A 24,406-nucleotide genomic window follows, 5' to 3' on the forward strand; every position below is an offset into this window, starting at 1 on the left:
ATTGTGTGTGTGTGTGTGTGTGTGTGTGTGTGTGTGTGTGTCTTGTATGCTATGTGTGAGGAAATGAGGCATGAAGGTTAAGGAAAAAGAACAGGTCCGGGCTGATGGGTCTGGTGGAGAACACCAGTTACATTTGGTCTTCTCAGAGTTCTCAGTGCTGACCCTCTTCTGCAAATACCCGTGATATTCCTTCCTTTGGCGCTTCCCCAGAAGGGGACTGGTCCAGTGGTGAATGAAGTCCTGGGGGACATCCTGAAGTGCCAGCAGCCTCAGCCACTCCCTGGAATCTGTTTAACAGCTGCTCTTTGATGTGCTGCCTTCACCACTTGTCCAGGCATGAAACTGTCATGAAGAGTTTTTCTTGGGAGCATCCTTCTCCTGCGCTTCATGCACAAACATATGCAGATGGATGAAAAAGTATGCACACTGTAATGTGAACTTTTGTTTTTGTTAGAAAAATCTAAAAAGAATGGGAGTCCTTGTACCATTTAAAAATGTGTAATTTTATAATCTGATGCTTTTAAACAATGACCTACAATTAAACTATAAAGAAAAATGTGGGCTTGGATTTTCACCTATAATTCATATCTGCATGATTATATGCCATTATAAATTATACAGGAATCAGAAGCTGCTGTTATCAGAGGTCAAAAAGATCTCATAATTCTAAAAGACACGTTTAAATACATAGCTTAATTGATGAGGACAGAAATGATATGTATCATATCAGTCACTGCCGTACTCAAAACTTGCAGTTTCTCTTCTTGTTCGCAGTGAAATCTGAAGTCCTTACAATGGCCTAACAAACTGGCTTTCTGACACCTATCTGGCCCCATTTGCACCCATTTTTCCTTTCATTCATTCTGTGTCAACCACAATGACCTCCTTGTGCTGCCTTGAATATACCCAAGACCCTCCCACATCAGGTCCTATGTACTTACTGTTCCCACAGACCAGTGCTCTTTCCCCATAATTCACTTGACCTACTTCCTTACTTCATACAGTGCAGTTTTCTGTTTCACTGTCATCACCTCATAGCAGCCTGCTCTGTGTGCCCATATCTAAACGTGTGCCATCTCCCATGACTTTATTTTCCACCCTAGTCCTTACTACATGCTTGCCTATTTATTTATACACTGTCTTTCTTCTCTATCAGAACGTAAACGCCATGAAGGCAAAGAGATCATGAACTTTGTTGTTAACCCTGGCTACATCAGTGTCTGGCATGTTGCACATAGTTGGTAAAGATCTGTTGAGTGAAGAAAGAGAATGGGATGACTTTTGTGATGTGTTTATACTACAGTCCACTCTCTAGTTCTTGAAACACTTGGCACCACCATCCCCAGCCCCTGGCTTCCTCAACACCTGGCTCTCCTGGTTCTGTTCAGATGCATAGAGCTTGAGATCTGCAAGCCTGCTCTGCTGTTGCTGCCCCATGTGATCCAGTCGTATCAAACTATTTGTCACAAGTCCCTATGCTTTTTCCAATGTCATGCCTTTGCCCTTGCTGATTCACTTTCTTAAACTGTCCTCCCTACTTTCCTTCCTGGCTACCTCTTACACTAATGTCCAAATTCCTCTTCTACTAGACCTTCCTCATACTGTTTTCAACCTCCTTGGCTGCCACTCCCCTCTGTGTCTTGGTACACTGAGCCTGAATCTGTATCATGCTACACTTCAAAGATGTGTTTTCTCTCTGCATTGCCTTCTAAATTATGGACTCCTTAAAGGCAGAGCTACAACTTACTCATATCTTTGGATTCTGGCATAATCCCAGTGCCTCTCATATACTAGGAACTCAACAAATGACTTCTGAATGAATATAGAGTTACTCAAAAATATTGTTGAGTAACTCCATGGGTAATAGTGGCTTGAAATACTTTAAAATTTGAGTTGTAGGCTGAGGAACCAAGCTTTTTGTTTTCCTTAAAGCCAGAGCAGTGCTCCTCTGCACTGAGCATGCCATGTGAGTGAGGAACATGTGCATACTGTTCGCTCAGCACACACAGAAGTGAGTCATGGGAAATCACTAGTATGATTCTGCTAAAGCACAGCATGTGACTCAATGTCAGTGCAGCCAATTATTTGGCCATTGACTAGAGATGAAATAAATCCAGAGATCTGATTCTAACTGAGGAGGTTCCGAATCAGAATCACATTTCTTGGAAAGTGTCTGGTCACATGATCTATGTCTCTTTTTATTAGTACTACTAGTAGTATTTTTGTCTCCCTTTATGTTTAAAAGCTCATGCCCTCTCTAGCATGAGGCTCACCTGGGGAGAGGACATGTCATAAAGAAGGAAGAGCTTTGCTCTTCTGTGAGGGCATGACAGACTCTCCAGGATCAAATCCTTATGGCTAGCAGTCAGGTGAAAATGAAAGGGCATATATGCATTATTATTGCTTCAATCTTCAATCACTGGTTTGCTAGCAAATAAATACATTTACAAATCATCAGTAGACCCTCTTTATCATTCTCCTATGCTGTATCTTCTACTTTGGTCCTATGCCACTCTGTCTCTTTGGTTTACTTCCTTGCTTTGCAGAAGTACATCCTCAAGAGTGCTTTGGAATTAAAGTTCTGAGTCCCTAAATATCTTAAAGTATTTTTATTTAAGTAAAATACTTGAATGCTAGTATTTAATGGCTGGGAGTAAAATTAAAGTTGAAAAATAATTTTCCCACAGTGTAAGGACATTCAGTGTTATTGATTAGGACTTTGCTGTCAGTCTCATTGTCCATCTCTTTTGAGGATGCCCTTTGTTTTTTTAGGGCTCTCTGGGGATTTGAAGTATCATGAGGATATGTCTGAGTGTGTATATGTTTTCATACGTAGACCTTTGCACTGGTTGAACCAGTCAAATCTGTAGGCTTGAATCATTTTTCAGTTCCTAAAAATTATCTTCTGTTATTAAAATTGAAGTTGAAAAATTTTCACCCTTCCTTTCTGAAGAATCTCAGGGACCCTGTTATTCAAATATAGGATGTCTGCATATCCTTTATGTCTCATATTTTCCCACTTATCATGTATTTTCTTTATTTGCTTTCTTTTATGAGGGATTACTTCAGTTTTATGTTTCAGACCTCCTATTAATTTGTTCCATTGTAATTTTTATCTTTAAGTGCTTGCCTTGTTCTTTAACTTTTTTCATAACAGCACGTTTGTGTGTCTTAAAAATAAAATATTTTCTTGAATCTCTTTGAGATTATTATTTCTGTTTCCTGAACTATCTCTGTTTTGTCTAGAGTTGTTTAAATTTATGTTTATTTTAATCTTTTTCTTCATACTAATGACTCTCCTTATATGCCAGGAAATTCCTGCTTTGTTAGTTTTCCCTGTGGTTGTGTAAATGGGTCAATTGGGAGCTCTGTGTCAGCTGATGTGGGATAGAGCATGTGGACTGCTAAACCCCACTCTGGGGTACACATTCCAGAAGATGGCTCATGGTCTCTGAATGTCCCTAAACGATAAATAAGGAAGACTCCATCCTGGGGCAACAATATCCACAGTAGCAGTCCCGGCTTTCTCCGTACACATCCTTTTCTTAAGAGAGAGTCATCTGAATGTTCTGCCTGGCATTAAACACTGACTACTGGTGTAGAGAAAAGATAATTAACATGTTGGGATGTCGTCCTGGGCTTCTTAACTAACTAATATTTTTTTTAATTTCTGTGGTCCCATGAGAGCATGTTCAGGGTGGTAGCTTTCTTTTTTGTTTTAATTTTTTCAGTATGCACCCAACTTCCTTCTTTCTGAAATTTGTTTAAAATCACTGTTAGTAACTCATCCACTTTTATTCTTATACACTTATTCTTTTTTTTTGTATTCTGATACTTGATAACATTTTGAACTACTATTGAACTTACAGAAAAGTTATAAGAACAGCAAGCACAGAGTTCCTGTATGCCCTACACACAGCTTCCCTTAATGCTAAAAACCTACATAACCATAATATAGTTATCAAAATTAAGAAATTAATATTTGTACAATACTATTAGCTAAACTACAGGGTCCAATCCAGAGCCTCACCTCGCACTTAGATGTTATGTCATTGTCTACTTAGTTTCTTCTAATCGGTAGCATTCCTTAGTCTTTCCTGGCCATGACTTTTAAAGTATAGGGGGCAGCTATTTTGTCAAATATCCCTCAATTCAGATTTATCTGATGTTTTCTCAGTATTAGATTTAAGGTTATACAATTTTAGCAAGAATATTCCTTCCTCAGTGTATCCTATCAGTTAGTATTGAAGTTGATATGTATTATCACTAGAGATGTGAATCTTGATCTTTTTATAAGGTGGTGTGTGCAGGTTTCTTCATTGTAATGTTTCCACTTTTTTCCTTTATAATATCTTAGAAAAGATACTTTGGGATTATATAAATAGCATGTTTCTTCACAAAATTTTGCCCACAAATTTCGGCATCCCTTCATGGCTCAAGCCTGCATCAGTTATATCTGCCTTATTCAAATGGTGATTTTTCCATTTTCTTCAATTCTTCTATAGTTATTGAAATTTTTTGTAAGACAGAGCTCTTCTTTTCTCTATGCTGTTATTTTTAATCTCTGTGGATTCGGAGATACTTATTTGACTCTGTGAATTATAATCCTCTACTGTAATTATTTATTTTTTCCCCCAAATTATCCCAGCTTTGGCCATTGGGAGCTCTTTCACATAGGTTCATATTCTCTACTGACATGTCTGCATCCTTTTGTGAGCATTTTGTTGTTTCGTGTCACCACAAGATATTTCAGAAATACCTCGTATATTCCTTCATGTAATCCTGGAATCAACCACTTCAACCTGGGATCCCCAGATCCTTTTATTGGAGATTGATATTAGAAAATAAGATCTGGGCACTAACTGTGCTCTTTGGTACTAGGCTGTCATTACTTTTAGGAAGTACAAACTGACCCATGCATACACACATCTAAAGTTATTTCTGTGTCCGTTTACCTGATATATATTTAAAATCATGAGTTCATATATATATTCTTCCCTTTCCTTTCAGTAGATTTTAGGAAAAATGGGGGGCAACACATGCTTTGTTTGCTATTTTCAACCAGAAAACCCAATTCTTTAGATCAAAATTTAAATGAATGCCTTTGAAGATTTGTTCTATTTAAGAAAAAAGTACATTGGTTTTTTTACCACTTAATGATGTGTTTTTCAATCTTTAAGACATGATGCATCTTTTGAATAAAAGTCAATCTAGACTGGCATAAATACCACAATGCAAACACTTCCATCTACATTGCTAAAATAATCACCACAATAAGGACATCTGCGGAGTCTTAGTTTCATCAGTTTATCGAAGAACTAAGCGTGAAAGAGTTTAATGTCAACAATAGGAAAATAAAAAAAGATTCAGTTCAAAATTTAGCACATCTTTAAGCCAAAACAGTATTTACAACCTCATAGACACTCAGTATATATTTGTTATCACTGGTAAGCATCTGTCGCCATGTGGTTCTTCAGTCCACAGCATGTATTGTAGCATGGCGTCATACGACTCATAACTATGCATCACTAATTTATTCAACAAACAACACTCAGAGACAGTTCTAAATACGCATATCTTTAAATGGAAGGATTTTATCAAGTAATATTTAATTTTTTCCGATTTTCCACCTTTTTCTAATTTTTTGGTGTGAATTCAAATGTATAGGATTAGTCCTGCAAGATGGAACATTTTGAAAGCCTGTGTGAAATCCATGTTTGTGGATTTGGAAATAACATACATAACAAATGTGGTATTTGCTTCAAACAGAAACTAGTGGATCTGTAGATTTGGAGATATATATTATAAATAGATATATTTCCCCCGTATGTGAGAAAGATGTCTTTATTAACAAAATAAATAGTTTCAAGGAAATGAAAACTAATTCTATTCCATACCAAATTTCTAATTGCATACCAAATTTCCACTATTTTGTTCTAAAGTTAGAGTACATTTAAAAAAAATTTTCAGCCAAAATGGACATTCATAATAATGTTTTACGGGGAGAATGGTTTGTGTCTTATTCTCTTTCTTAGTTGATGCCTTCATTTTGATGGAGTATATCATCTAATACCTTCCAGTGAAGATATTTGTAGAAGATGCTATTTTTTTTTTTTGAGATTTTGAATTCCTGAAACTCTATTATTCTGTTTTCAATTTTGATTGGTAGTTTGGGTGGATATGAGATTCTAAATTTAAAAACTTTTTTCCTTAGATCTTCCTTCATATGTCAGTTTCCTAAATAGGTCTTTTAAGTTTCTGACAATTTTCCATGTCTATTTTGTGTTATACTTTCTGAGAGAACTTGTCAACTTTATCTTCTAAAGAGTCTGTTATATGTTTTGTTTGATGTTTCTTCTTAATTATTTCAATAACACTCTCTTTTCATTTCATAGGCATACAGTGATCCCTTGGTATCTGTGGGGGGTCGATTCTAGGACCACTGTGGATGGTACAAAAATTCATAGATCCTCAAGTCCCTTATATAAAATGTCATAGTATTTGCATATAACCAATGTATATCCTCCCATATACTTTAAATCATCTCTGGATTGTTTGTAATACCTAATACAATGTAAATGTTATATAAATAGTTGTTATACTATATTACTGATAAAATAATGACAAGGAAAAAGGTCTGTACATGTTCATTACACATGCGACCATGGTAGGCCTATGTACATAGTACATGTCAGCAGCAATGTAATTTTTTTCTAATATTTTCAATCCATGGTTGGTCAAATCCATGGATACAGAACCCATGGATACAGAGGGCCAACTGTACAATCTTATGTCTTTGAAGATAATCCTAATTTTTCTAGTTATAGTCTCTTCACCGCATTTTCTGCAGTGTTCTGAGGGCCCTTATTTTTTATTGTTTGTTTGCTTGTCAATTTTGTTGTCTTTCATGCTAGAAGCTTGCTTCAAACAGTCAGTACATCATGTTTGAGAAATGAGAAACAGGAATTGATAAGATAAGTGGGAGCTTCATATGCCTGAGTGGGATTTTTTGAATGGTGAATTCACTATAGGAAGATTGAGGAAAAAACCTGACTATTGATCTGAGTGACTCACAAGTGTTAGTCTCTGTAGGTATTTTGTTTTTGTTAAGTTTATTTTTCTAGGAAGAGAAAAGTCAGCTTACTCTTTGTGGCTTTGTCTCTACAGACATTGACATTTATATTTTAACTTTCCCCTCTGTAGATCATTTCCGTTTTCCATATTCTGAAATTATATTTGCAATCATTAACTTCTGTTGTCTCCTGTCCTTCAAAAAATATACATATTTATTTAATATTCAAATGTAGAAAGAAACTTTTATGGAGAAAGTAATAAGTGAGCTATGGGATGTTTACCCTTCAATCAAGCTTACAAGTGTAGATTGATTAGGGAGAAAAGAAGGGGAAGAACCCTTCCAAAGAGAGGGAAAAGAGATGGAAAATGGGTTACGATGATGAATACGTTGGATAGGCAACCTTGTTCAATCATCTACCTACATATTTTCCTAAGAGTATTGTTTGTTTTACAAGGGAATACATAGGATTAATCAAACTAAATAGAGTCCCTTTATAAAACACTCTTGATTCTTTGAGACAATTAATTTCAATATGTAACATCTCAACATCATATATCACCTGGCTATTTCACTCATATGAGAAGCAGTGTTGATAATATGTGATGCTTTAATGAAAATTGCAATGTAAGCATTGATATTATTAGAAAAGAAAAGCATTGACGAGACTGCTTCTGATAATGTAGCTGTATTATGGATTTTTAATTTTATTGAAGAACAAAATAATGAAATTTTACATAGGAAACAAAATTAGGTTTTCAGTTACCTTCACTAATGGGCCAATTCAGATGTAAGTGGCTTTCCAGTTATTGGAAGGACTTCTGTGGAAGTACATTTATGAGTTCGAAGGACTGAACTTTTATACTTTTATGACGGTAGTAGAGTTACGAAAAACATTCCATTGTTTATTTCTCCAGGTAAATTTCAAATAAGTAGTTTTTATTTTGCAACTACAACTTCTTGTTTAAATGCAAATTTTTTTTACCTGTAAACATCATTATGGGAAATTTGCAAATATAAAACAATTTAAAATAATTATGTCACTACTCGAGAATAACTATTTTAATATTTGGTTTAGTTATTTTTCCCAAGCACACAATAGAAAACGTATTACTTTTTAAATTTCCTGTATTGTGCAGTTTCCCCATTTTATTAAATTGTCTTTGAAAATTTGAATTTTAATGATGGCGCACACTGGTCTTGAGGCCTACATTCAAGAAACATGTTAATTTTATAAAGCCCAGTAGCATCTATCTGTTAGTCACTGTCAAATCCAGCCCTGAGGAGGAAGGGATCAGGGAGGCCTAAGAAGCCTGAAGAGATGAGTGCTAAAGTGTCTGAGTGGGACCATCAGGGCTTGCTGTCATGGATGAGGCTGCCACATTCCTGGTGTCTCTGACCTTGGACTCACTTATCATTATCGTCTGGACTCCATTAAAGAAAATTCATGTTTTTCCTTTGCAAGAGTAACCCCCTACCACGACAAATATTTTTAAATGTCTTTTTTAAAAAGTTAGAAAAGCAACTTTTTCCCAAAAGAAATTTATAGTTCAAATTTACACCAAGTTCTCACTAACTGGAGCAAGCCGGGTTTTCACTAAAGCTTCAACTTTCCTCTGTAAAACATTAGTCACTCCCTTGGAAGAAGTAGTTTTTTATAGGCAGCGGATAAAACAGCCACAGATGTGCATGTAAATGATGGGCTTAAGAATGTACCTGCAAAGCACTTTTTAAAAAAAATTAGAATGAAAGAAAAAAGCCTGAAGTGAGATGCTAAAATAACAATGATTCACTATTAAGGAAATGATAAGTTTTTGATCCATTCAAATCGTGTTCTCTTTTCCCCTGTTCTTTATTCATGGGAAGTTCTTGAGGTTGTGCCAAGTCGTTTTCACTGCACGATTTTTAGAGGTACTCACCGTTCCCGCGTTTAACTGGTTGCCTTTTTACTGTGCAGGGCTGTAGTGACGCCTGTGGCCAAAGAGTTTGATCCAGACATGGTCCTAGTTTCCGCTGGATTTGATGCGTTAGAAGGCCATGCCCCTCCTCTGGGAGGATACAAAGTGACAGCAAAATGTAAGTATATCCTTTAGGGTTTTATGAAATGCTACCACATAATTACGTCTTTTAGGTCTTTAAAATAGATAGCGCCTTTCACATGTGTCTAGTAAACTTAGGTGAGACTTTTGAAAATGAATCAGATGGTGTTCACGGCTCTGTCAAGATTCATCTCTTTGTAGAAATCGGCGTTTTAGAAAAACAAAGTTAATTTGTTTCCTTTGGTGGACTTGATAGGACATTTCAGAACCTTTATGTTTTTCAGGAGTCCCATTTTGGTATTAAAGGCAGAAGTGATAGGGCTTCTACTTGAAATATGTTGAATAACTTTGAAAGGTCATGAGCCTACAAAAGCTACTGGGCTTTTTACAAAGAGAATAGAAGTCACTGATTTTATTCCATTGTACATGGAGTAAAAATAGCTTTTTCCCAGTAATGCTATGCTGTTTGGTCTGGATACAAAGCGTGGTTCCCTGTGCACGCAGGCTCCATACATGTCTTTGGACAATGTTCAGGATCTTCTGTTGTATTGCAAAGGTTAATTTTTTGGCTGTGTTCCTTAGTAGCTAGACACCAAATGAACAAATGAATTTCGTGTTATATTGCATTTGAATGATGTGACTAACACAATCTAGCTAGAAAGAAGCTTTCTTTAAGAATAATTTCTGTGTTCTCCAAGTGTGAAAACAAGATATATAGTATATATAGATATATAGATATATATAGATATGTATTCCACACATATAAATGTTTGTTGGCACTTTAGATATCTAAAAAAGAGAAGGAAAAATGTAAAATTGCACAAAGAATAAGATTTGCTATTGTGTTTTTGTTACTGGGGTAGGGGGAGGGTTTGAAAACAAAGAAATCAAAAACAACCCAAATAGTTTTAAGTGAGCGAGATAAATTAGGATTGAGCGCATTTTATTAATTTGAAAAGAACCAAAGACCTAGCATCGTGCCAACCTTTGTTTTTAGTTGGCATCTCATGTGAGTTTTCTGTACTCTAATTGTTCCAGTAACATTGTTAGGTAGTAGCTATTTTTAACATCTATTATTTACCTAGGGTTCTTAGTGCCATGTTGTTTATTGAAAACATACTAAAAGAAAGAACTCCGCAAACTTAGACAAAACATAATAATTCACAATTTTGTTAAAATTGAATAGAGAGGTGTTCGGTCATATTAGATATCTTTATGACTTTTTCTTTCTTCATGGAATGCCACTCAATGGAAGTCAGTCTTTCCATTAGAAATAAAGTTCATTTGGGTCAAGATAGGTAAACAGTTTAGCCTAATTAAAGGAAAAAAAGAGCTTGTACCCTAAATCTAGAGAAACCCAAATAGAAAACATATGGAACAAAGATGGAAATCTAGAAAAGGTGTTTTTTGTTATTAAAACCAAGAAGCTCCCTCAGGAAGAAGAAATGCCTATATTTGGCCTCCCAGCCAAGGAGGGCAAATTATAACAACTCTACTTCACAAAATTAGCTGGAAGGAATTAACCTTTTTGTTTGCTTGTTTGTTTGTTCATTTGTTTGCCAAATCAAGGTCAAATATCAAATGTCATAGTAGCATGGTTTATTTTAGTCGTAGACATAAGAAACATGGTTTCTACCTCTTGTTAACTTCAGTACAATGAACTAAGACCTATATTTTGTTCTGTTTCTTTATCCACTCGAGGGGACACTCTTCATCGCTTTCTATTCCAGTATAAGTTTGTCTATAATATTTCCAAACTCTCACCCCTTTTTATCTATTTCTTCTCTGCTGTGTCTTTTCTACTCAACAGGCCATACACTTCTCTACTAGGTGATTAGTTTATCAAGAAAATCAGGCAGACATAAATTTTAAGTGATTTAGTAAATAGCCCTTTCTTACTTGCAGTTAATAAGGAAAAAAAATATATACAGTGTTAAGAGGAAGTCTTAGAACCCAAAGAGATTGTAGTAGCTAGCTATCTAAAACAGTTCACATATATCATAGATGAGAAAAACAATTTATTTTACCATCTGAAATAATTTGGTTAAAACCAAAGTGCTTATCCTGAATTTGTACTTAGATGAAATTGCATAAGACTTTTACTGGACTTTTTCCACTAAAGAGAAAAACATTTCATAAAATGTATGAGAATAGAGAACTTGGGTGCACACTGCAGAGGCCATTTTGGTGCCTAAGACCCTTAACTTTACAAGCACAATCTGTGATAGACACTAACTGACCTCATAATACTTAAATGAAAAACAACAGAGCATCACATCTGGGCAGCCGTTTGTATATATCATCTCATGCCCACCCTGAGCTTTCCAGCAATATTTTCTAGAGATGCTGCCCCATTAACTGGTAGCTGTGTAGTTATTCCCCAGAATGCTCACCTGTGGGTCTCTTTATTTTCTTTCTAACCACCTGGCAGATGCGTTTACATTGCTTTGGTCTGAAAGTGCTGGATAGGCAATTAATATTGCGCCTTCTCATAATGTTTTCCTGTTCTGTCAAAACTCACCCCTACTCCAAGTTGAATGTTCAGAGATTTTAGAGAGTAGTTTCGAGAATTATATTCATGTCAGAGATGCTACAATTTTGTTGTCTTAGCACAAAATGAATTTAAATGAATTTTAAAAATAACTTTAATATTTCAGAAAGGAAAGGATAAATTAAGTCAAAACAACTAGCATCTTTGTTTGTTTTTAAACACGTAATTAGCTACCTGATTTGTTTTTTTTAAAGAATTGGTTGATAGCATGACAAAAGTCTCAGCCCAGATATGGAAGTGATTTAAAATTAAAGTTGATTCTTGGGTAAAACTATTTTTCCTCTCATCTCCTCTCATATTTTTATGTTTTAAGTGCTCTCTCCTGTGAAACTATAGCAAAAATATTCAGATTTGTTTGTGCTAAAGTTTTAAATAAAATATTTGAATTAGTTATTTAAAATTATATGTATATTGAAAAAAAATTTTTAATAAAATCTATTCTGTTTTTTCAATTAACCACCAGGATTAAGGCCCAAACTGAAGTATCTTTGTGTCCTGCCCTAAACCCTACCTCAAACTTTACCTTGAAGTTATCAGTTTATCTTTTAAAATACTCTCATTTAGATCTAATTGTCTTCAGGTTACGGTTTAAGAAGGTTGGCATGACAACTAAGTGCCATGTTAAAACAATGAAATTGAATAAAATCAGTTTACCATATTGCAGCACCCTCTGGCTTTGCAGTGTTGTCATCATTAAAAATAATAATAATAAGCTGCTTTAGTTCAATTTCGTCGTACAAAAAAATATATTTTTCTTCATTTTCGACATATTTATATATTCTCTACTTTCATTGGCTTCAGGTAGTGAATTCATATGTGCAAATTGCTTTTATCACATGGATAAAAATTTTCCTTTTCTTTGAAATAATGCAAAAGTCATTGTAAGATGATAGCCATGTCTGATAGAAACATTGAAAATGTTTCTTTAATAAACATGGAGTAGTTTTACAGTTCTTGAGATAGAAACCATTTCCCTCAGCAAATACACAAGTGATATTTTGACAAGTAAAGAATAGCTAATAGTTGGGGAAAATATCAAGTAACGTATCTTCGAGTCTTGAATTACCATCTTCTCCTTAACAGAATGTTATATCCTTTTTAGTGATCCTCTCATTCCTTACCCCCACCTTTGTGAATGTCTGTCTGCCACTCTTGTGGGGGCAGATAGCTGTATAAACGAATTCATACTTAGCTGTGAGTTATTCCTAGGGAAGCACAAAAATTCCTTGATTAGTCATTCCTCCACAAATAAGTCTCTAAGAAGTTAAGTGCTAAACCAGTCAACAAATAAGTCCCATCAAATAAACTTTGTTAAACAAATAAGGCTATGTTGATCTACTTCATCTGCTAGTAATGGATGTATGTTTCATCCCCCATGTGTTTATAAAGGTGTGTGGCTCAAAACATTTTATTTGTCCACGGAGTTGAAGACAGACTGAACCCACACTCAGAACACTTTGGTGAAATCTACCTCTATTTTTCTTGTTTTTCTCTCACTGATGATTCTGTCCCTACCTGAAAATGCCCATGACTGTCCTATATCTCTAATTTTGTCTCCATTATCAAAACATGTAAAGAACTTGATCACATTCACTTGCATGCTTTATTTGTTACTTGATTATACTTTTTTATAAAATGAGTGGATTTCAGCTAAAGTGAAGGTTCTGTTTGGCAGTTCCATCTTTTATAATTTATCTGTAATTGTGGAGTCAATGCTTTGTCTTCTTGTAATAGAATTTCAGGCCGCAGCAAATAGATGTGGAAAAAAGGAGTGCCTGGAAGACACCTACTAAATGCCACTTCTTGAAGGATCAGCCTTACACTTGAATTGTTTCAGTTCTTTTAGATTAGGGTGGAAACGGGGGGAATATCATGCAGGATTGATTATTCAAATGTCTTCCCATCCTGCTGCCATCAGATTCACCTTTGTTACGTACTTCTGTACAGTGTCCTCAGAAGCTAGACCTGTTACATAGTGCTTGTTACATAGTCTAAATAACATTTTGTTGTTGTTTTTAAATTAATAAAGCTAAAATGAACTCTTTTAAGTAAGTCAGTCATATGCTTTCTTCCAATATATTTGATGCTACGTGAATTACAATTTCATGATTTTTTTGCTGTTGCTTTCCCTCCATCACTCCCACTTCTCTCTAGGTCTTAGACCATGTATTCATATCTCCTATAATATTTTAATTAGCACAAACCTGTGTTTCTGACAATGGTAACTTGTTCAATATTTCCCTTTAATAGATTAAAAAGAATGCAAGTATTAAATGGGGACATCTTGGTTACATTTTAACACTGGGCCTTGGACAGAAGCACTGAGTCCTAGCTATTAACACCTGCTAGCATCTAGGTGGTGATATAACTAATTTCATCCCTGCTCTGAAAAGCAGGATTGTGAGAGAGTGAATCCTTTAAATAATGAACCTGAAATAAATATGAAAAATTAAAGGAAAGTGCAGAAAAGTTTTGATGTCTAAAAATCTGTGTTTAAATCTCAACTTTGTTCCTCACTAATTTTGTAATCAAGTTAATTTCTTAATCAACAACATCTTCTCCTTAACAGAATGGGTGAGTAGGGAGATAATCATTATACCTACTTCATAAGGAAAAAATGATTAAGCATTATGAGTTAATAATTTTGAATTATACTGTTTATATCATTTTAACATCTAAACATTCAACAAAAGACTGAGCATTTAGGTAGTGTATTGGAACACAAAATATACAACACAAAACTACAACTTGTTGGAAGATATTTCATAGGCTTATTTGAACAAATTGGGAGGAGAATGGCCAGCAGTTTTAGGAAGTTATGCAGTATTCTAAGTAGTCAGTGTATATCCATTCAATTAAAAGTTAGCTTAGTAAGAGAAGTGCCTGCATCTCACATTTCCAGATTTGTATGCATTCCTTCATTTTAATAATTCTGGGAGCAATTGGAATAAATGACAATGCTTTTAAAAAAAATAGTAAAGAATTATTATTTTGTGATGAGAATACCTCACTCCCTACCTGCCTAAAAGCTGTGCAGTTTATCTTGGTTTATTAAGGTGTGCTTGGATCTTGACATCATTAATATGCTGATGTAGAATGAGTTATCCAGTAATGCTTGTTTAGTGATTGAGCTATCTGAAACACAAGTAAGAATCGGGAAACAAACAGAACTTCTGAAATGCAAAAATAGGTACAGAAAGCCCATTTATAAATGTATAGACCCAGCTTCTTGCCCCTACTGAGATTCTGTTTAATTCTTTACATGACAACTAGTATACTTGATTATCTTGTTGATTTTCCAAACTGTAGCAGATTTAAGCAACAGTTTAGAAGTGGAGGCAGATGAATAGATGGTGGATATAGTTCCATCTCAGAAGTTCTTAAATTTGGGTTCACAGACCACCCAGAAGTACATGTATAGAATTCGTGGGGTTCATGAACTTGAATGGAAAAAAGTACGTTATTAATTTTTCTAATCTAGCTTATTATGAGGTGTATGAATTAGGTGTATGGATGTTTTTCCTCCCATTATAAATGTAGGCAACAAATCATAGAAATATGAGTAAAACAGGCGATCTTGTCACCAATGGAAATGATAGCTATTTTCATATCATCTTACTGTTGTGTAGATATTTCCAGTAATTAGTTACTCTTTTGATTATTTTGAACTAATGGTTTATACCGGACCTGCTGCTCAATTAGTTATTTGATGCATTAATACAGAATTTCATGTATTATACCATAACTTTCCGCTGTATTTTGGTAGCTTTTTTCAAAATAGTAGTTTCCTGTGTTATCTATGTACTTTATTTTATGCTTTTAAAAACATTCTGAGAAGGGGATAGGCTTCACTTCAAATTTATACACACATTCACATACACAATTTTGAGACAGTATAGTTTTTTGTTTTTGTTTTTTTTTTGTCTGTCTCTATTTGTTAATTTGCTTCTCACATTATGCCTGGCATAGTTATTCCATAATATGTTGTTGATCTTTGAAGCAAACACTAAAAAACAAAAAGTTAGTATTCAGTTTTTCCAAAGATTTCTTATATGTAAAACAAACTTCAGATATGTCTTACAATGCAGGCTGATCTTCATATATTGTAACTGGAAGGCACGCAGGCATTGTAAACAATTATTAAGCTTCATGTCAAGGATTTGTACATTAATATGTCATCATTTTAGAGAGTAAACTAGTGTAATCTGGGAATTAAGAAATTGTTTAAAATCATGTATCCATTAAATTGTTTTAATTATGGATGATTTAAAATATGAAGAATAACACAAAGATGTATATAACAAATTTCCAACATTTAGAATTGGCAAAAGCTAAATATTTTTATTATATTCGCTCTGTCTTTTGTTTATAAAAGAAATTAAAATTGCAAATGAACGTGGACTCCCCTTTAAACACTGTCCCTAAGTCCTATTCCTCTTCCTCTCTTAACCACTGTCATAATTTGTGTTTCTTTTTACTACACATATACATACCCACACAATACAGTATTATTTTAGTGAGTATGGTTTTATATTTACCATATAAAGCAAAAGGTAAGTATTAAATTATTATTTTGTACATAGAGTTTATGAAGCTCACTTGTTTTGCTTTTAATATCTTTGTTTTGACATATACTCATAAATATTTACATATCCTTTTAATTTCTATGTATTCGGCCATTATGGATGCATACTGTTGTATATTTTATCTTTCCTCCTATTAATGGACCTTTATGTTGTTTCCAGGTTTTCATTATTATAATCAGTATTGAAATGGACATCCGTTCATAGGTTTCCTCTTGTCTGGCTGTTACTTTCTCCTGGGCTTCTGTTTCTTTTTCTGTATGTAGCACTTAAAAACATGGAGGGAGGCAGCTAAAGAAGGAAATAATGCCTTCTACCTGCCTTCACTATTCCTCAAACCACAGTCCATACCCCTTGTCTCTCACAAGCACATACACCCACAGAATGAATCTTTCCTCTTCTCTTTACCATTTTATGCTTCATATGGCATCCCTCTTTCTTTCTAGTTCAGATTGGCAGAAAGGATTTTGTGGTATACTAATATTCTTCGAGTCTCATCCAAACTTTAAGGAAAAAAATAAGCTAGAAGTCATGTAATAGATTTAAAAATATATATTATTTTAAGGTGTTTTCAAGCAGTACTTTGGGAATTAAATTGAAATCTAGAAGATTTTCTGCTGAAGGCCAATTCAGTAGGCTGTACTTGTCAGTGACCAAGGCCGACACTAAGCCCTGAGGTCGAAAGCACAGTCTGGTCATCCAGTAGACAAATCATAACCCTGGCATGGGCCCTGAGAATGACCACAGGAATGTCACTGAACCTCTTGAAAAATGTTTTCTTGACTGGAATGGGAACATTAATTTCATCCTGGCACTATTGTTGTTATTGATGATAGAGTAGTAATACTTGCTGGCAATCAGTGTTTTCTCTGTGCCAGGCAATATGGTCGGTACTTTCCTGCATCAACTCATTCTGTTTTTATGATTAAATGAGATAATACAGATAAAGTACCTTTTTCTTGTACATTTTTATTACTGTATTCTTGGATCTCCTTATTACCCTGAAATTACTAAAGGGGATTTAGCAGCCATTTACAGTTGCAAAATTTTAAAAAGTGATAGAAAAATTAAGTGACTTGCTCAAAATTGCAGAGCTAAAGAATAAAAACCACAGCTCAATCTCATGTCTTTTAACTTCCAGCATAACATAGTTTCCATTTGTCTCAACGGGCTATTAAAAATATCCCATATAAATGAGTAGAATATTTAATTACTATAGAAGCATATTCTGAATTATGAAAATACAGAATATAAAAAAGGAATTTTCTAACAATGAATTTCTTACCTGAATAAAATTCTCCAAGTCAAAAAAAATAAGCAGAGCTTTTCAAATATATGGGAGCTTACAGTTTTCAGATTATATTTGCTATCTGCTATGGAGCATGCTGCAGAAGAATCAGTCAGGAACTAAGCCTTTGGCTCAAAATTCCTGCAGACCAGTTTCTTCGTTGCACTCTTCATGGAGTACATGGCCCCATTCAAAGATAGGGGTAGTGGATTTGTAGGACATTTATATTTATAAATGACTTATGCAACATAGTATATATATATATGTGTGTGTGTATATACACATATATATAGAAAATATATGTGTGTGTGTATATATATATGTATGTATCTAAGATGCAACATAGAAAATTAAGAGAGAAAAATGTCAGTGTATTAAAAAAAAACAAAGCTTAGATTTGAGAATGATTTTATTTTGAAATGACAGCCAAAGATTATTCAATGAGTGCTCCATGTTTGACTATTACCCTGCCTGCATTTTCTCGCTCAATTGCCTGTTTCCTTACACCACATGACAACTCAGATACCAAATTATAGAAGAATATTTTCCATCTGCCGTGCTTAGTTAATGATGTCATGAAACAATCCCTAGACTAGGATGACTACTACTTAACTTTCAAGAGCAAAATTACTATAACTGTATGATAACCAAGGCCAGATCAGCATTGCTTTTGAAAAGAAAAAAATGTAAGCAGAATTTGCCCCAAGGGAGGACACCAGCTGCAACTGTATAATAAAATGTGTACTGAATTTCACTGATACTAAGATGCACTTTTCATATTTTAACAAGTCTGAATTGGGATGCCTCTTACATCTGATGGCATTTTATTGTTAGATTAGCAATGTTCTTTTTATTATCATAGTGATATATTAACAATGGTCACAATTACTGTATGCTATAATCAATGACGTCTTAGATTCAATGACATATAGTATTTTACTTTTTTAAATCTTGTTTTAAAAATCTCAGTCAAAGACAGTATCTAAAATTATAGCTCAGAATTCCATTTTGTATTTTTTTTCCATACTTCCAGTGATTTAATAGAATCCCCAAAAAGTAAAAAATAAAATAACAATGCAAAACAAACAAAAATACATTATCAAGGAGAAATTTTAAATAGTGGATTCTATTAATGTGACTTTGCTTTTAGCTCAGACAAAAAATTGTCTTTCTTGGCCTGAAATGTCCATGACCATAGGTTCTAACCCTTAATTGTGATGATCTCTCTAACTAAAATAATTGGTTTCCCATTCACATTACAGGTCAAATCAATACAAAGAAGCATTAATCAAATAATTTGTTAAGTAACCAGTAGCATAAGCATATGAGCCACATCTGTGTGACTGAGAATCATCTATTGGCATATGTATGGCTGTTGAAGTTACCAAGGAAATTACGGGGCATGAATGTGTACTTTCCACTTACAGGAAGTTTTCCTAATACTGCTCTCAGCAGCCATCGATGCATTTCAGTCTAGTACAGTGGTTTCCAAACTAGCAGGCACTGGCATCACCTAGAGCCTTGTTAGGCTTGCTGGGCCCCATTCCCAGAATTTCTGACTTCTTAGGTCTGCAGTGGGGCCTGTAAGTTGCATTTCCATGTTCCCAGCTGATGCTGATACTCCTGGTCTAGGGACCAACTTTTGCGAACCGGGCTAGTTATATAGAGAAAACACACAGGATTTTGAGTTAGTTGATCTGCAGTTTAAGTCTAACTGGCTACCAACTGAGTTTTCTGTGCCTTATTAATGTTCTTGTTTCTCAAAGAAAAATAATATAAAAAATATCTGTTTTGACTAAATATGGGGCTATTATGAGAATAAAATGAGGTAATGGACTTGAAACACTGTTTTTCAGTATGTGACACTCTAGATATTATAACAAGCTGTCGATGATATTGTATACATTAAAGTTATGGATGTTGCTGCTTTCAAACACAAGCTGAGTTCAGAATTCACATGTCAAAATACTTTTGCAATCTTATATGGAAATATATGCTAAGATATTCAGCTATTTTGAACTGTTTAGCATATTTAAATATTTAAAGATATTTTAAAATGTCTGAAATATTTTATTGAGATATAATTAAAGTATAACATTATGTTAGTTTCAGGCGTATAACATAGCAATTCAATATTTGTACATATTGTGAAATGATTACCACAGTAAGTCTAGTTAATATTCTTCACCACACATAGTTGCGAATTTGTTTCTTTGTGATGAGAACTTTTAAGATCCACTCTCTTAGCAGTTTTTAAATGTACAGGATTATTAACTGTAGCCACCATGGTGTACATTACATCTCAGGACTTATTTTATAACTGGAAGTGTGTGCCTTTTGACCATCTTTACCCATTTTGCCTACTCCCACCCCTACCTCTAAGAACTACCAATCTGTTTCCTATATGTATGAGTTCATTTTTTTTAAATTTTTTTTTAATGACATTGATTAACAAAATCCAGTAAGTTTCAGGTGTACAATTTTTTTGGTGTTGTTTCTGTTTTTATAAGGAGATGGCTAGACTCTCACACATCTCTTCCTCTTCCGACTCCTTTCCAACAGAACCTCCAACTTGCCCCAGGTGACCTTGGGGTTCATGATCACAGACAAGTCACCAGGAATTGCATTGATTGTCTTAGCACCAAGTCTTATGATTCCGGCAAGTCATAATTAGGGATTTTTTGCTCAATATTTCCCTCAAGAAGTTTCAGACCAAGAGTCACTTTCAAGAACTTCGCATGATCTCTTCACCTAAGTCACTTTATTGTTACTTGGTAGAATACCATGAACTCTAACAGATCCCTTGTAGAAAGAACTCTGTAGAACTCTCGATCTCAGACTGTGATGCATTTTCAATCAAACAGTGTGAACAGTGACAAGACACAGATATATAATTTTCTTCAAAGTTGTTTTTAAATGTAGTACTTCTAAAGAAGTTTTCTCATCCTATCTCCCACCTCCACTCTGTCTCCAAATTTCAGTACCAGCTCGTTTCATAAGAAATTGTGTGGATCTAACCAGACCGTAAACTCTTATTTGTCTCCTAGCATTTCTTCACATTTTTAGTGTGGAATTTTTCAATCTAAATGAGTCACTTGTATAAAAGAGTATTTTAACGAAGGAAGTAAAAGAAATGCCTAGGGCTATGAAAATGCAGTTTATAAATCTCCGCTTTGATTAATGCATATTTTTCTAATGTACACTTTGTTTCAGGAATGACTTAGGTTTAGTCATATATAACAATGTAATCTATAGGTCTTTATTCGCTGCTGTTTTTCTCTTTTCTCTGACTTGGTAGAATTTGTCTATAAACCAAAGAAACTACCAGTTTCAGAAATTATTTTTCCAAATCATCGGCCATCTGTGGCAGATCATCCTTATGTCTAATATTCTCTTCTTATAAATATAATACCATTTTCACTTCTTACCACATATGACCTCTCTCTACTCCCCACCTCACCGTCATCCTCCTTAATCCTCCCTTTTGTTCATTATGCTCTAGCCTTGCAAGTCTTTCCATCTGTCTAGCACACCAGACTCACGTCAGGGTCTTTGCACAGGATGTTCCTGCCATCTGGGTCCCTCTCTCCTTCAGTGTTCCCTGGCTATCTTCTCAGGCTAGATAGCACCTTCTCAATAGCACCTGACCCTGGTACCCGTGCTCCCCATTCATCCTCCATTTCTTTCCCTAATTTCACTTTGTTAAAACTGAGCTATTTGGTGCTATTATAGTTAATATTGTTTCCCCAGGGGCTTAAACATCCTTTCACTCATTGTCCAGGCTCAAAAGATATTTATTGACTTTCATTTATTGAGCGATTATTCTCTTTTTAAAAATCAAAGGAGCTCATTTAAAATGTGTTTAAGTTCTATAAATTCAATCTATTTTTTAATTTAAAAAGTTTGGTTCATGGGTGTATATTCAAGATATACAAGTGTCCATGTTGTACTGTTTATTGCTATGAAAAAAACAAAAAAGGAAAGAAAAACCATATCCAGCCCGCCAAGCACTATTAGGGAGTAGTTCAAAAAAACAGGCTCTGAAATGTAACTTTCTAGGATCAGCACTTGGCTCTGCTACCATGTGCATATAAGGCCTGGGCAGCTTACTTTACCAAAATGAGACTCAGTTTCCTCAAATGCAAATAGGACTAATTCCTATGTTTGTGAAGATTAAATAATATAGCCCATTTTTCAACATAGAGAGTTACATTTAGTAAACATTCAACAAATGTTAGCCTATATTCGATAATCTTAAATTTTCCATGTGCCTTGAAAGTGTTCTGGATTATAACAAATTTAATGCATGCATAGCATATTACTCTTATTGGAGTTGAACAGCTCTAGATCTGTGTCTGGATAATAACATATAACTCTCTGGCTTTTTAAATGCTACAAACTAATTTACAGATGAAAACCGTAATAATGAGCATTGTTAACAAAAATGCATTAGTCCGTACATTTCAGTAGATCATTTATGTCGATGGAAAGAATCTCCCAGACTTCCACTTAATAGGGTGTCAGTCGAGCTAGCCAAGCTTAGATACAGGCTGGTAACATAGTAGTACAGGCTAATAATATTTGGGACAGATAGCAGAATTCTTCATTCAGTGAGCATTTCCATAAACATCTCTAAGATTTTCATATACAGGAAAAAAAAAAAAGACTACTCATGTTGGTTAAGATAAGAAATAAGAAATAAAGCAGAGAACATGTCTATTGGTGATTGGGATTATATTACATACATTGTTATTGATGGCGTTTTCAAAAGCAGATTTTTTGAAACTGTAAAGTAATGAAATTCACTGTAATGTAAAATACAAGGTAATGTTTACTTTTAAACAATTTGTGGAAGTTTGTCTTCAATCATACTCTGATATAAAATTTAAAATAAGACAGAAATTAGAAACATAAAAGAATAGGTAGAGCTAGTGATGAAAAAAACAAAGGTAAGTTCAGAGAGCCCAACAGTTAGGACAAGGTAACATACTCAGGATTTAATTTATTTGGCTGACCCTTACTTAACTCTAACAGCGTGGGATATTTTGGCAGGTCTGTCTGATCTGGGTTTCATAGCACGTGTGTGTGTGTGTGTGTGTGTGTGTGTGTGTGTGTGTGTGTGTGTGTGTGTGTGTTACGTGCTGTTCAGTCAGCTCTGACTCCTGGAGACCCTATAAATTAGTGATGTCCACAGTGTCCTGTTCTCAACATCCTGCTCAGTCCCTTGAACTCCTGCCTGTGACTTCTTTTATGGAGTCAGTTCATCTCATATTTGGTCTTCCTTTGTTACTGCTGCCTTCTGTTGCTCCTCAGCATCATCATCTTTTCCAAGAGAAGCCTGCCTTTTCATGGTGTGCCCGAAGTAGGACAACATATTTGTGCACTATATAAAACTCAGCCATCTCATTTAGAATCGCTTATGTCAAATTCAAGAAGAGTTGCCAGCTCTGTTCACTTATTTGCAGTTTTCTGGACCTACTATAAACAATTTTCTCAGATGTTGTTATTTCTAGTCAAAGATTTCTTCCCACAGCACCGTCCTTATGCACAACATTTCCTTCCTGTTTGGGGGTAATTATCTAAATAAGGCACACATCAGAGTCCCTAAAACCACTTTATTGTCCAAGTAGCCAGCAGAGGGAATCATTTATTAAATGTAGCTAATTTCAGTAACTGACAGGCACATGAAGTACCTAAAGAAAACAAGAGTATCAGGCTACTTGGGATGGTTCCAAGAAGGTTGTCTACTTTAAGAGCTGCATTTTATTAAGGATCGTGATGGTTATTGGAACTTTTCCTGTTGTTTTACTCAGTAGTCTCAGGGGGACTATTTGGCACTAGGGTGCAAAATGAGATCAGCAATTAAGAAAAGACACCACGGCAGGCACTTTAAGAGTAAATCACCGAGTACCAGACTTAATAACTAGCAAGTGCCAGGCCGAAGTAATAGCTCGAGGTTATGTGAGGGTCCAGCTTCTTATTCTTTGCAGTGTGCCTGCTACTGTCTCATCGCACAGATGTCTCCAGAGGTGGTGTTCAGGTTGGCAAGAGGAAAGTCAACCACAATCGACCCTTGATCCCAATAGAATAGATCACCCAAAGGTTTAGGAGTTTTATCATCTAGAACCTAAAAACCCCTATGCTGGCCCCATCTATCTATCAAGGAGCAGCCCTGGAGCCACCTTCCATGTAGGACAGAGGCAATAGTGTCATGACAGCTTGGCAGGGTTCCCCCTGGTGGCAAGGAGGAGAGCACTGCCAGCTGATCTGTGTGATGACTCCCACATCAGAGAAGGAAAAACTCGAAGAGCAGAATCTTAAGAAACTTCATACTTGCAATCAGAGCCACAGTTTTTCCCTCCAGTTCTCCTGGATGTGATTACTCCTTTTACTTCCATATAATAATCAAGGAAAGAATGGAAAGGAATAAGGGAACATGGTGGGTATTAGAGTGGTATGTTGGAAAATACACTGACTAAGACAGAGACTTTGGTTCTAATCCTCATTCACACACTAAATATCTGTTTAAAAAATTGATGTCTCCAGTCCTCAGGTGTAAAATGAAGTATTTGGACCAACTAGTTGAGTGGTTTAAAATTTTCTATCTACAATAGCAAGAGCTGCAAGCATTTAATAAGTGTTTATAATCTGTAGTAAACACATTACATTTACATTTTTAATACTTACAACAACAATCTAAGATACAGTGATATTATGATCCCCATTTACAGATAAAGAAGCTAAAACATAAAAAAGATAAGAAATGGCCCAATTTATGAAAGAGTTACAACTGGAATTCACAGGTGGTCTGGCTTCAGAGCTCATAAAAATGTATTTTTCTGTGTATGTTTATATCAAAAAATTGACCTTGAA

General features: G+C 35.0%; 1 protein-coding gene across 23 annotated transcripts in view; it reads left to right on the top strand.

Moving 5' to 3' along the window:
* HDAC9 (histone deacetylase 9) overlaps nucleotides 1–24,406 on the top strand; it is an 829,181-nt gene that overhangs the window by 689,858 nt on the left and 114,917 nt on the right. For all 23 annotated transcript variants that reach the window (XM_039862468.1, XM_039862469.1, XM_039862470.1 and 20 more), the window contains one exon: nucleotides 9,030–9,148. In XM_039862468.1, coding sequence (XP_039718402.1) covers nucleotides 9,030–9,148 — 119 coding nt within the window. The remainder of the gene's footprint in view (nucleotides 1–9,029; nucleotides 9,149–24,406) is intronic.

This window comes from Pteropus medius, unplaced genomic scaffold (assembly GCF_902729225.1).
Source record: "Pteropus medius unplaced genomic scaffold, Ma_sr-lr_union100, whole genome shotgun sequence".
NCBI lineage: Eukaryota > Metazoa > Chordata > Mammalia > Chiroptera > Pteropodidae > Pteropus > Pteropus medius.